We start from the raw sequence: 13,543 nt of genomic DNA on the forward strand, positions 1-13,543 counted from the left end.
CATTATTCTGATGCTAACTGGAAGAGTAGTGAGAGATAGCCTGGTTCACAGAGCACCAAATGTTAAATCTATAGCTTCAAGAAATAACTAGATCCACACATACTGGAATTCAAGTATAAACTAATTTTTGAACAATTATTACATTCCAATGCTTAATAGCAAATTACTGCTAAAACAAATCTATTATTCTGCTAGAAGTTTTACAGTGATTTAAAAATTAGGGAAGCTAATGATGTGTCATTCACTTCTATAGAATCCTTGTGAATTAGTGTTTTTAAAAGGGAATATTAAAGTATATTTCAAGCAAAACAGGAACATGCACATAAATCATGGAGCCTAAAATTATTTATTTGTAATTCAAACTTTTTTTTATTAAAGTATGAATGCCTTTATGCTGCAGGAATTGTTTACATACACTTAGAAAGCAATAAGCATATTTTCAAGAGGTGTGAGTCCTCCTCAGTATATTCCCATGATCAATCTACATGCATTAACACTAATCACACACACTCATACACACTCACATACACAAACACACGTTATACATATTCACACACAACAGAACAGACTTCTATAGCTATCTGCTTTGATTAGCTCTCTTTTAAGGCTTCTGTAAGGTGCCCTAGTGCCCCTAACATTACCACGTTTTATGAACAAGACTGTATAAACGAGCAGCATTACCTGCAAACTATCAATTAGCACTTGGCCTTAAAGTTTAAAACAAAAACTTTCTTAATTTATGAACCCTTTCATTTGTGATTAGGAAAGGGTTTAGGAATATTAGCATGAGGTTTTAAATCAGAACAAGCCATTTGCTTTCAAACTGACCGCAAATAAGCCTTGGCTTTTCTCTGTTAGACAACCTGTGATCACAATGGTAACTCAAACCTGACCCTTGAGAACAAGTTATATCAGGTAACCAAGCCAGCCAATGCAGAAGTGATTGCCAATATGACTGCTGTGAAACTAGTACCCTCTTTCTTGTCTCTCTTGTGGCTGGACAAGAATCACAGTCCAAATGGTACTCATCAAAGCCTTTACAAGCTCTCAATTAAATTTCCATTTTTAAAATATTGAAGCAAAGGTAGTGAGTTCACAACTGGATTTCCATCCTTTCCCTTTTGGTATTCCTGCAGTTTGTACTTTAAAAACCAAAATGAACTATGGGTGCTAGGTGGGACATGAATGGCTGCAGGTACATTAAAAAGGTAAATGAATAAAATAAAATAAAGCATATGATTATAATGTGTAAATATAAGCATCTTTAAATATTCAAACTGTGAAATGTGACTTAACTGGAAACTGTCAGGCTGTTAAATCTAAAAGGTGGTGTGGCTATTTCAGCCTGGAGGTGGTCAACAGGATTAGCAGTAGGCCACCAAATAATATTCTCTCTTTAGCAACTGATCTGGATCACTGCTCTGCATCAGCAGTTGATCTAAGCAACAAATCTTAGAGGATGTTATCATTAGAAGGACACAGATGGGTTCAACAGGAAATAATTATCGCATCTTCAAAATATGAACCTGAATAGAAAGGGCCAAAATGGAACTGGAAAGGAAAATAAAATTTAAGAAAATGAAAAGCTCTCTCACATTTTAAAACAGCAGCTTTCAATGTAATGATTATTTTAAAATATGCATTTGTGGGAGTTTTGCTCTTTTTTTATTTTGAAAAGCTGAATCAGTCAAGTGCTGGGAAGACCTCTCATCCCAAACCAAACTGTTGCTTATTCATCAATATGCTTCTATTCCCAGGGCCATTTCTGCTTTGCTTAATCGTTGATGAGTTCAAATCAGCCATCATCAGATTCCAATTCTTGAGACATTTCCTCAGATGAGCTATTCCGATGAATCCGGCCATCACTCTTCATGCTATGGAAAGTCTTCTTAAAGGCCTCCATCATGGCATGTGCCAACTTCTTGGCCTCTAGCTTGCTCTCACACTCTACAGCATGGCAGTCCATCTGGTAGGACAAGTCATCATTGATCTCTCGGTAAACCCACGCAAAGATGTTTGGGCTGACATTGTGGTCGGCAGTGCAGTAAGCAATACGTGCAACCTGAAAGGTGTCCATGTGGACAGTAGCTTCTCCTTTGAGGTCGAGATGATGAAGCCAAACTTGGAAGGGGCGGATTTCCAGGAGAGCATTAGCTGGGAAGACGTCCTCTCTGGCAAGCGTGTGTTTCTTCCACAACTCAATGACTGGTTTTTCTGTGCAACCTGACAAAAACTGCATCCCTGTTGTAGAAACTTTACCCAAATATGTAACCTGAAAACAGAACAAAAGAAAAAAAGCTTGTTAACAAAATACTAGTATTTCAGTTTCAAAATGTGTGCTCCATCTACAGAGTATTTTCCAAATTTATCTAAAACATTTCTATGCTGCCTTCCACCTGGTTCAGGGTCCCTGAGGTAACAAACAAACAAAACATTAAAACAAATGATAAAATGCTTGTATTTGAAACAGTAAAACAAATTCCAATAAAACAATTCAATAGAACAGTTAGATAATATACACACAAACAAGGAGAGTAACCAAGGGAATGCCAAACAAAACAGAAAAGTCTTCCCCTTTTGGCAGAAGACCGTGATAGAGTGGGGCAAATTAATTTCCCTGAAAACCATCAGCAATTCTTAAAAGCTTCTATAATTTGTAACTTCAGATTTTTTTCAAAATTGTGCATTATTTTTTCAATTTCCAACAGTGGGCTCAAATGTGCCAAGCGCTGCATCTTTTATATATAATTCCCCCTATTGTGGTGGCAAAATAGAGCACCCTGATTGGTTGGGACTGTGCTGCATCAACCTTTGGCCCATCAAACCATCAATCCAGACTACTTGTGTTTTACTGGTTGAGTCTGCTCCTCTTTCCTGTCTATGTGGTTTTTGCTACAAGCTGATTCTGTCAGTAAAAGGCAACCAACCTTGGTTCTGGCAGTTTCTGGCTCTCCCTACTCTCCCATTTGCTGAGCTGCCTATTGCACTGCTTCACAGAGGAGAGAAAGAAATCCTTCTGTCAATCGGCTGAGGGAGGGAGGAGGAGGGAAAGAGACAGAGAAAGCCTTCCCTTGAGCCATAGACAGCAGAAACAAGCCATAGACTGCGGGGGGTGGAGGGTGGCGTCCCAAAGTAGCACACGAGATACATAAAGAGACAGGGAGGGAAAGTGAGAGACAGGGAGAGACTGAAGTCCTGTGCTTAAGACCAACAATATTATCACAGAGATTGGTCTGAAAGGTATCACTAAAGGCCTCTAAGTAGGGTTGCCTGGTCTGACTCAAGAAATATCTGGGGACTTTGAGGGTGGAGCCAGGAGCTCCATGTGCGCACCATCTCGGCTGTTGCAGCGGAAGAAGCTGCGCCACCAGGAACTATCCGGGCAAGCGGATTCCAGCCTTGACCATGAAATCCATGTTGGTAGGCTAACATCATCAGCAACTATCTTCCTGCAGTGCCAGACTCTGTAACAGCGAAGCGAGAGGCTCATATACTCAACAGCTGTCACTTATGCATAAGGCAATCAAGCTTATCTTAGGCATGGATCCTGCCAGACTGCATAAGCTTTTGTCCAACGGAACCCAAAACAAAAGATGGTGCCAGTATGGAAAGAGGAAGAACATCTTCACCTAGAGCCAAGCTTCTTTGTATAGATCGGGTGTCACCTTAGGTAGCAATTTGGCCGTCTATTGCCACCTTTTAGATAAGTTTGATAGTTGTTAATTACTTCCACCCCAATAATTTCACCCATTCTTTCCCCTAATGGTCACCCTGGAGCCTCCCCCTTTTTGCCCATTGTTACCTGGAAGCTCAATCAGGTAACCAGGGCCAGGTATGCTCATTGGCCAGGTTTGGGTATCCAATCAGGTGCCTCCAATAAACTGGTCATTGGCCACCACATAAGTCCAGCGCTTATGGTCACTGTGGAGCCTCCCCTTTTCTGAGGTCACCACCTGTCATCTGCCCCTGCACCTCCCACCCCCTAAGGGCTCAAGGTAGTCCTTATAACCTCTGACCCAGCTCCCTACAGATGTGCATCTAGCAGTACCCCATTCCTGCTGTTTAGATACATCCCCGATTCCTGATCAGTTGAGGGTCCCTTCCCCCATCGCCCTAGTTTGTCACCACTGGAGCCTTCCTCGAAGATCGGTAATTATCACCCTGTTTATCTATCCCTGTGTTACCTCTGTGCATTTCTCTCAAGCCCTGTATGTGTGTTATATGTATCCATTACCTTGTATGTGTGTTCTATAAGTTTCTGTAATAAAAGCATAATTGTTTTACTTAATTAGTGTCCTTGGTAAATTTAGCAATAATTTCTGGAAGTGGAATCCTGTATACATAGATTCTTTTGAGCCAAAGTTGACCACCTGTCAATTCCCCAACCTCTTTTGAGAGCATTTTGCCTTACACATGGGTCATTTTTTAGAAAAAGAGGTGCTGGAGCTGTCCCTGGGATCAGTGTGCAGTGAGGAGGTCTCTCCTTGCTGCATGGAGACATCACTTGCAGGCTTCTCTTGCTGGACGGCTTAAGCTGCACAGGAAGAGAAGCTGTCCCCAGGATCTCTGTGCATCGAGGAGGTCTCTCCTCGCTGTACCCAAACCCCACATAGAGGCTTTTCTTGCTGGGTGGCCAAGGCTGGAAATTCAGGACGAAGCCCAGCCACCCCACATCTCTTGGGCAGTCCGGGAACAATGCAGGAAGATATCTTCATCCTGCATTTCCAGCTAAGGCTAGAAATGCAGGACAAAGCCCAGCCACCCTGCACCTCTTGGGTAGTCTGGGAGATGGGGCGGGGGGAGAGATCTTAGTCCTGAGTTTCCAGCCAAGGCTGGAAATGCAGGACGAAGCCCAGCCATTACGCCCCTCTTGGGAAGTCCAGGAGATAGAGGGTGGGAGAGATTTTCCTCTTCCATTTCCAGCTTTGGCTGGAAACACAGGACAAAGCCCAGCCACCCTGTGCCTCTCAGGCAGTCTGGAAAGTGTGTGAGTGTGTGGAGAGAGATCTTCCTTCTGGGTTTCCAGCCAAGCCCAGCCCACCCCCCCCACCCCACCTCTCAGGCAGTCTGGGAGGCATGGGGTGAGATCTTCCTCCTGCTTCTGCAGTCGTGGCCTGCTAGGAACTGAAGCCCAGCACCCTGCGCCTCTCCATATGCCAAGCAGATGCTCTACCACTGAGCTACAGTTCTCAACACATACATTCCTCCAAAAACAAGGTAAATATAAATTGTGATTTTGGAAAACTTCTGCTTATTTTCTACTGGAAAATTATAATGTATTTCAAACATTCATGCTGGTTATCGAAAATAAATATGTGCTACAAAAAAAATCCTTCCCTGGAGGTAATTGTTCAGCTGACCAACGGCATAGGAGATTCAGCCCTAAGAGACCTTCTACATAAACTTTTGGAAACCTTTATATCTGAAAGGGTGGTGAATTAATTTTAAAAGCCAAGTTTGAGTGATCCTACTGAGAGAAAGACACTTTGATGAGATTGACACAACAGATACCCTTGCTGAGAGAAAACCTGCACAAAATACAATTCAGCCCCCAGAACAGAACTCTGACAATAAAACAAAATTGTCAGGATATTACTGAGTTGGTGAGCTTAAGACAGCCTTTTCATCCTTTCTGACTCCAACATTTTAGCATCAGCTTGATAAGGAGTTCCAGACAACTTGAGAGCATGCACACTGGTTTATGCCATACAGCTGATCTTAATAAAAGTTATCAGCTTAATAAAAGTCTTTTGTTGTTGGATAAAAATATATGTTTCAGGCCTTCTATTGAAAATATTGACCCTAATGATTGCATTGTCTTAACAAAAAAGGAGAATAAAAAAAGTTGCATGGCAGAGAAGGCAGGCACCTGAGCTGATTTGAAAGTGGGAATGGCTTTTTATGAATATTTCAAGTGAGATCCCCTCTAGACATTTTCTTTGCTCTGCACAGCAAAAGGGTAAGAAAGTGTTTATATGGGGACATCAAATGTTAGCATGGAAGAATAAATACAGTTATGTTCAGGGCTGTGCACGACCAAGTAGGCAAGGTAGGCGGCGGCTGCCTAGAGCACCATCTGGCAGCTCCAGCAGGCCTACCTTGCTACACCGGCAGGCAAAAGGGGGAGCCGAAGCAGCTGCCCAGCCCTTCCCAGCAGGGCAGCATCGCAGCAGGTGTACTCCCCTTGCCAGTGACCTCCAGCAGAACCCACCCCTGAGCCAGGCCCAGTCCAGCCGACCCAGTCGGGCGCACATGAGCCCATCAAAAGAGGTAGCCACAGCAGCCCCCCCAGCCCTTCCTGGTGGGGGGTGCATTCTTTCCAGTGGCACCCAGCAGCAGCCTCCCCTGAGCCGGGCCCAGCAAGGAGAAGTCACAGCAGCTGCCCAGCTCTTCCCTCCAGACCCTCCACCCAGGTGCATGCTGGATCCGGAGTTTTACTGGCATGTGCTGGAGGAGAAGCTGGACGACAACGGAGGGCCCTCTCCAGGACACAGGTAGGTGGGAAGACTTCCAGCCCTGAGCAGCTCCCTCTACTGCCAGCCCCTCGACGGCCTCGTGCTTCTGGATGGCAGAGCTAGGAGCAGGGAGAGAAAGAAGGACTTAGCTCCTCAGGGCAGGAAGGGGTGCAGAGGCAGCTGAGTGATTGCCCAGGCACGGTGTGACTAGAAAGCTTGCACACCCGCTCATGACACAGAGAGGCTGCTACGATTGCCAAAATATCTGCAGATCTGGGGATAGGAAAAGGCAGGTCTGGGGTAAGTTTTCCCACAGTTTCCATACCACTTTCCCCTTTTGCAATTTTTTTTTTAATTGTCCCTAGAATATTGTTCTATCAATACACTTGTATTAATAGGTGTAGCAGTTTCTTTCTTTCTTTCTTTCTTTCTTTCTTTCTTTCTTTCTTTCTTTCTTTCTTTCTTTCTTTCTTTCTTTCTTTCTTTCTTTCTTTCTTTCTTTCTCTCTCTCTCTCTCTCTCTCTCTCTCTCTCTTTCAAAAAGTAAGTCTCTAGTTTCTCCTCTGGGAGGAGATATGCTTTCCCCCTCTTATATCTCCACAAAGGAAGAGCTAGAGACTTGCTTTAAAAATGAAAGCTAAGAATTCAGAAAAACTCCTATACCTACTAGTACTGTGGTATGATAGAACAGGATTCTAGTGCTGACTTTAAAAAAAAGAAAAGCCCTCCCCCTCCCATGATGGGGGGTGAAAATGGCTGCCACAGGGACATGGTCAAGAAAAATGGCTACCATGTGGGCCAGAAAATCTGAATCCTCACCACCACACACAACAGCTGTCCTGGCTTTACTTCAAAGCAAAGCAGTGAACTTGGGGCAACAATAGCAATTATCTGGGGGCAGATAACTGGTATGGAAGACATGCTGAGCAGCTGACTCAACAGCAGTTACTTCTGTCAACTTCATCTAGGCCTCAGGTAGCCAGCTTCCAGTGACAGATCCTACTCAGCTCTCATAAAGGCAACCCCCCCCCCATTTTGATCTGGCGGGGGAAAGTGGGTGATGGCAGTGATTCTGGGGTCCTATCCTGAACTTTTGCCCTGTCAAGAAATTTGAACGATCGACATCTCAACTCATAGATCCCACTGTTTCTAGTCTCTATGCTAAGTCAATTCTATCAAAATTTTCATTCAATAAAGTTACAACAGTTCACCTTCTCTTACCAAAACTGCAGGAATGATATGCTGTAGTTCAGTGTTTCCCATTTGCAGGGTTGTGACCTGGTACCGGGCCACAGAAGTCTCACTACCGGGTCACAAGAAAAGCCAAAGGTAGCCCCGCCCCCAGCAAAGCTAGCCCAGCCCCATCTCTGTGTTCTGTGGAGAGGAACTGGGCTGCCTCTCCTTCCTTCTCCATCACTCCCAGTGTTTGAGAGAAAAGCTAGCATCCTCTGACACTTTAGACCCATGAAGTATTCTTCAAGGTATGAGCTTTCATGTGCCTTGCAGTATGTTCTTTTGGAGAGATTTCCCCAGGAGGCCGTGGCAGCAAAGAAGAGTGTGTGTGTTTTTTTCAGCCAGGAGGGGTGGGGAGTGGGCATTTCAGTAGCTATTTTTTTTTTTACCAAACAACCCCTGGGCAGAATTTTTGCTGGCTGGGGTCATCTGATGGTGAGGAAGGCTTTTTTTCTCTCCCCCCCTTCTTTTTTCCCCTGCAAGTGATGTTCTGTCTGTATTCTTCGTGCTGGGAGGGGGGGACGCAACAGTGAGAGGGCTTTTAGTGCCCTGACCCCACTGGTGGACATTCTGGTGCTTTTTGGGCATTGTATGAGGGAATTTTTGACTGGATAGTCCACTGGCCTGATCCAACATGGCTCCTCTTATGTTTATGCTTTTTCTTTCCATGTCTTTCCTTTCCTTCTTTCTTTCCCTTTCTCTTTCTTTCCTTCCATTTTTACTGGATGAAACTTTTCTGTTCATCATACTGCAGACATAGTAGCTCTGCCAATAAAAAGTTGGCATCCCCAGTTGTAGCCAGGTGGCCTCTATGAGATTTCTGTGTGAGTGTGTGTGAGTAAGAGGTATGGAACAGAAAGAGATTATTGAAGATTACTGAGGTATATCTCAACAGCACTGAAAGAGATGGTACTATGAACTTGGCACCATTTTACTGGTCCTGCTTTTAACAGCTATCTGGCATCAAAATTAAATTCCTCCTCTAGATATTAAAAAGGATGAAAGTAGTTCACTGGCTAAGTATCTGCACAACAGGTTGCTTTTAAAGGCATGGGAAACACAGCCAGTAAAAAGCTGCAAGCCCCTCATAAATATCCTTTTTGGGATAACTGCAGAAAAGGTTGTATGAACTTCATATAATTTGAAATTAATTCATTAATTGCAATACAATTATCTGCTACCTTTCACAGCAATTTCCTCATGTTTCAACCAAAGAAAAGCATGAAAAATAGCTGTGAAAAGATTTTCTTGAAACTAAGCAAGCTTGGTTGTAGCTTGTGGCAGAGTTCCAGAAGTAACAGCTGAAGGAAGGGCCTACTAAATGTGTCAGCATATTTTGAGGTAAAACAGCTGCCAGGGCCCAGTGTGGGTGGTACACAGTGCTGGCATTCCTGATGGCAATGGCAACAGCACTTCCAATTGCATACACTGGCCAGTGCTGTTGAGGAAGGGATGTGTAGGTGGTGCAGGCAAGTGAACATGGGCATTAGGAGTGCTTGAAAGCTGGAGAAGAATATACAAACAGATAGGTGCATGCAGGTGTGGGGGTGAAAAGAGAGGACTGCCCACTTTCCACCCCCATTTTGGCTCAGCATGAGTTTCAGAGAGATTTTTCTGAAAATGAATTTACTTCTGAAGAAGAGACAGGTTTGGGGGAGTGCCCTGGAAGTGACATCACAGGGAAAGGTGGAGTTTTGGTTGTGTGCCCTGGAAGTGACATCACATGGTCCTTGACACCACAGGAAATGACATAATTCCTGTCTCCCAGCTCCACCCCCAAAGTCTCCTGCCTCCACCCCCAAATTTTAGTGGGTCATGAAGGAGAAGTGTAAAAATAACCAGGTCATGGGAAAGAAAAGTTTAGGAAACCCTGCTGTAGTTTATACAATTTTCTAAAGTTCTTTTCTGGGACACCCAAGTCAGAAATATAAAAATATTGAGATTGGTATGATAAAAATCTATAACTGAATTTAAGATTTAAACTGGTTGGTGACCAAAAGTATTTTCAGGTGCATTTAAAGGGGAGAAAAACACATTTACTTCAGCCCTAATCTTCTAATCAGCAGAACCAATTTCATTTCCATAATTGTTAGGAAGCAATCACTGAAAAGCTGTGAGACTCTAACATTCATGAAAGATCACGTGGGACAGAAGTCATCAATGCAACTTTTTATAAATTGCCTCTGCTTTGGCTCAGTACATTATATATATTAAATGCATAATATTCAGATAACTTTGGTAAGTAAAAGAACTCTCATATACAGGTCTATTCAATAGGGCTTACTCCCAGGAAAGTGTATTCAGGATTGCGCAGTAATTCCATCAAACTTAATTCTGCTGCTCCTGGGTTGCTGGAAAAAAAATCTATATTCCATTATTCTACTTAAAAGTGTTCAAATCAGTCATAATTTAAAACAATAAAAATTCCATTTAAAAACCAAACTAAAACTAGCTACGAAACAATGCACTTATGAAATGCAGCCTATATAGGGGCAAATATTATGAACTTCATGGAAAGTGAGTTTCATGACTGACATGCAACCAATGTGAAGGCCTTTCCTCCAGTTGCCACCCATCTAACATTTACTTATTTAGTGTATTTATATACTAGTATCCAAAGAAGAATGTTGTTATGATTTTTTGGAAAGGAAAGTTCAAATGGAGTTGAGAGTTGTCTTTTCATTCATTTCTGTAATAGACATTTTGCTTTTATTTCACTAATGAATTTCCATAAATTTCTGTTTCTGTAAGGAATTTTAAAAAATACAAAACACAGATAAACTATATAATGAGTTATTCATATATTTTATCCACATGACATTATATATTTATTAACTGCTTTTATTGTTTGCCTTTCTCACAGAGACAGACTTAACGCAATGTAAACTGGTAACAGTCCTTAGAGGCATCTAATAAGCACAGTGATGTTGGCACGATCCGCATCAGGAGACATATAATGATCAATGTACTGAAGCCAAAATTACCAAAATCTGAACGAACATAGCATATTAGGCATCATACAGACCATGTATATAATGACAAAAAATGGTCAATAGAAAACAATGATGCAACAACAGGGCAATATGTGCAGCAAACTGATAATACATCCTATATGCATAATCCATAGTCAACTTCCTTTTTATTATAAAGCATCTTTCTGAACTATTGTTCTAAACTATTCTGAACTATATGCCTAAACGATAAGAAATGTTGTCCCAATTGTTGAGAAGGGGGGCGGGGAGGAGGATCTGGGTAATTACTGACCTGTCAGCTTGACATCTATACCTGGAAAAATTTTAGACAAAATCATTAAGCAGTCAGTCCTGGAACATTTAAAAAGGATAGCTGTGGTCACTAAGAGCCAGGGTGGGTTTCTCAAGAACAAGTCATGTCAGATTAACCTGATCTTTTTTGAGAAAATTACTACCTTACTAGATCAGGCGAATGCTGTAGACACAGTTTATCTGGATTTCAGTAAGGCTTTTGATAAGGTTCCACATACTATCCTTGTTGACAAGTTGGTAAAATGTGGTTTGGATCCTATCACTATTAGATGGATCTGTAACTGGTTAACAGATTGCACCCAAGGATCTGCCCTGGGGCCTGTTGTGTTCAACATCTTTATAAATTATTTGGATAAAGGAATAGAGGGAACACTTATTAAATTTGTAGATGATACTAAATTGGGAGGGGTCACAAATACAGTAGAAGACAGAGGCAGGATACAGAATAATCTTGACAGGCTGGAAAACTGGGCTAAAACAAACTGAATTTTAACTGGAATAAATGTAAAGTTCTGCATTGAGGTAGGAAAAATTCAATGCATAATTATAGGACAAGGGAGACCTGTCTTGGCAGTAGTATGTATAAAAAGGATCTAGGGGGTTTAGTGGACCATACACTGGACATGAGTCAGCAGTGTGATACAGTGGCTAAAAGGGTATATGTGATTTTGGGCTGTATCATCAGAAATATAGAGTCTGGATCACATGAAGTGATGGTATCACTTTAGTCTGCTCTGGTTAGATCTTACTTAAGAGTATTGTGTTCAGTTTTGGGCACCACAATTTAAGAAGGATATAGGCAAGCTGGAATGTCTCCAGAGCAAGGCAACAAAGATGGTGAGGAGTCTGGAGACCAGGTCCTATGAGGAAAGACTGAAGAAGCTGGGTATGTTTAGCATGGAGAGGAGATGACTAAGAGCTGATATCATCACCATCTTCAAGTATTTGAAGGGCTGTTATATAGATGATGGTGCAGAGTTGTTTTCTGTTGGACCAGAACCAACAGGTTGAAATGAAATCAAAAGAGTTTTTGGCTAAACATTAGAAAGAACTTCCTAACAGAGTGGTTCCTCAGTGGAAAAGGCTTCTTCAGGAGGTGGTGGGCTCTCCTTCATTAGAAGTTTTTAAACAGACTAGATGGCCATCTGAAAGCAATGTTGATTCTGTGAATTAGGCAGATCATGAGAAGGAGGGCAGGAAGGGCTGCATCAGTGCTTTGGCCCTTTCCTACACACCTAGGGAAATACTGATTGCCACTTTGGGGTCAGTCAGCAATTTTTCTCCAAGCCGGTTTAGCAAGGGATCCTGGAGGTTTTTGCCATCTTCTGGGCATAGAGCAGGGGTCACTGGGGATGTGTGTGGGGGAGGTTTTTATGACGTCCCTGCATTGTGTGTAGGGGAGGGGTTGGACTAGATGACCCTGTTGGTCTCTTCCAACTCTATGATTCTATATTACCTCCATTCTGCAGATATAGTACAAACTATATATTCATGCAGTTTAATAGGCACCAGTTAGAAAAATCACCCATGGTGTCTGCTATCTATTAGCCATGCATAAGTGTAGACATTTATTATGAATTTCTGCAAGCAATCAATTTGTAGCAGTAGCACAATATTCATTTCAGATAGCTCTATTTCTGTTTCAAAGAATCAAAGCCGTCAAATGGGGTGGGTTGGACTGCTTAATTTTATAGATCCCCATGCAGGATAAAATACAGTTTATAAGATCTAACCATTAATTCTGGGATAGAGACGCTCCCTTGTGAGTGAACATTCAAATGCCTCTCATACTTCAAGTGAATATTCTGCTTTGTAGGCTTCTTCAATAAACTTCATGTGAAACCAGGATTTTTTTTAAAAAAATGATTTGAAAAATAAAGGGATTTTATTATATTACCATTATCCAGATGCAGGAATATATTGTTTTATTACATCTTGTAGCAGCTCAAGAGTCAGCATGATGCTGCAATTAATTCTCTCAGCCTCACTTACTTCACAAGATGACTGTTGTGGGGAGAGGAAAGGAAGGCATCTGTAAGCTGCTTTGAGACTCTTTAGGGTAGAGAAAAGTGGGGTATAAAAACCAACTCTTCTTCAATCAGTTTTTCAATCAGTCTCTATCAGTTTTTCAGAGGGTAATATTGTGCCCCATATTACCTTCCTATCACACTGAAGTTTTCTTTTGCTCTTTCTTCTGTCAAATGGGAATTGCTATCCAAGTCCAGTCCTCACTGGCAAGCATCTGCAATGATCTCAAACACAGCTGCAGTTTCAACTATTAATAGTTATTAGATGCATGTGAATATGTTAACCTTTAGGGGAAAACAAAACCCATTTCAAAGAATATTTTAGTTCATGACCATAGGAATTATGAGTGGTTATCAATGTCTTACTCAAGATACAATCTTCAGAAAATCTATCTCTTGTGAGCTTTTCCTGTTTGGCTTGCACTTATACTCAGGGTAAAACTTTGACCTTAGTTAACTCAATGGGAATTCATTAGAAACTTTTATAAGAAGAGAATTTTGCTCTGTGCATCAGATTCATAAAAAGGATAACTTACAGCAGTGCT

At 41.9% G+C, this 13,543-nt stretch overlaps 1 protein-coding gene across 1 annotated transcript in view; it reads right to left on the reverse strand.

Annotated features, from left to right (window-relative positions):
• Positions 1-342: 342 nt before the first annotated feature.
• PID1 (phosphotyrosine interaction domain containing 1) overlaps positions 343-13,543 on the reverse strand; it is a 188,034-nt gene continuing 174,833 nt past the window's right edge. The window contains exon 3 of the mRNA XM_060242251.1: positions 343-2,272. Within this exon, the coding sequence (XP_060098234.1) occupies positions 1,796-2,272 (477 nt within the window). The 3' untranslated portion in view covers positions 343-1,795. The remainder of the gene's footprint in view (positions 2,273-13,543) is intronic.

Source organism: Heteronotia binoei, chromosome 6, assembly GCF_032191835.1.
Source record: "Heteronotia binoei isolate CCM8104 ecotype False Entrance Well chromosome 6, APGP_CSIRO_Hbin_v1, whole genome shotgun sequence".
In the NCBI taxonomy this organism is placed as follows: domain Eukaryota; kingdom Metazoa; phylum Chordata; class Lepidosauria; order Squamata; family Gekkonidae; genus Heteronotia; species Heteronotia binoei.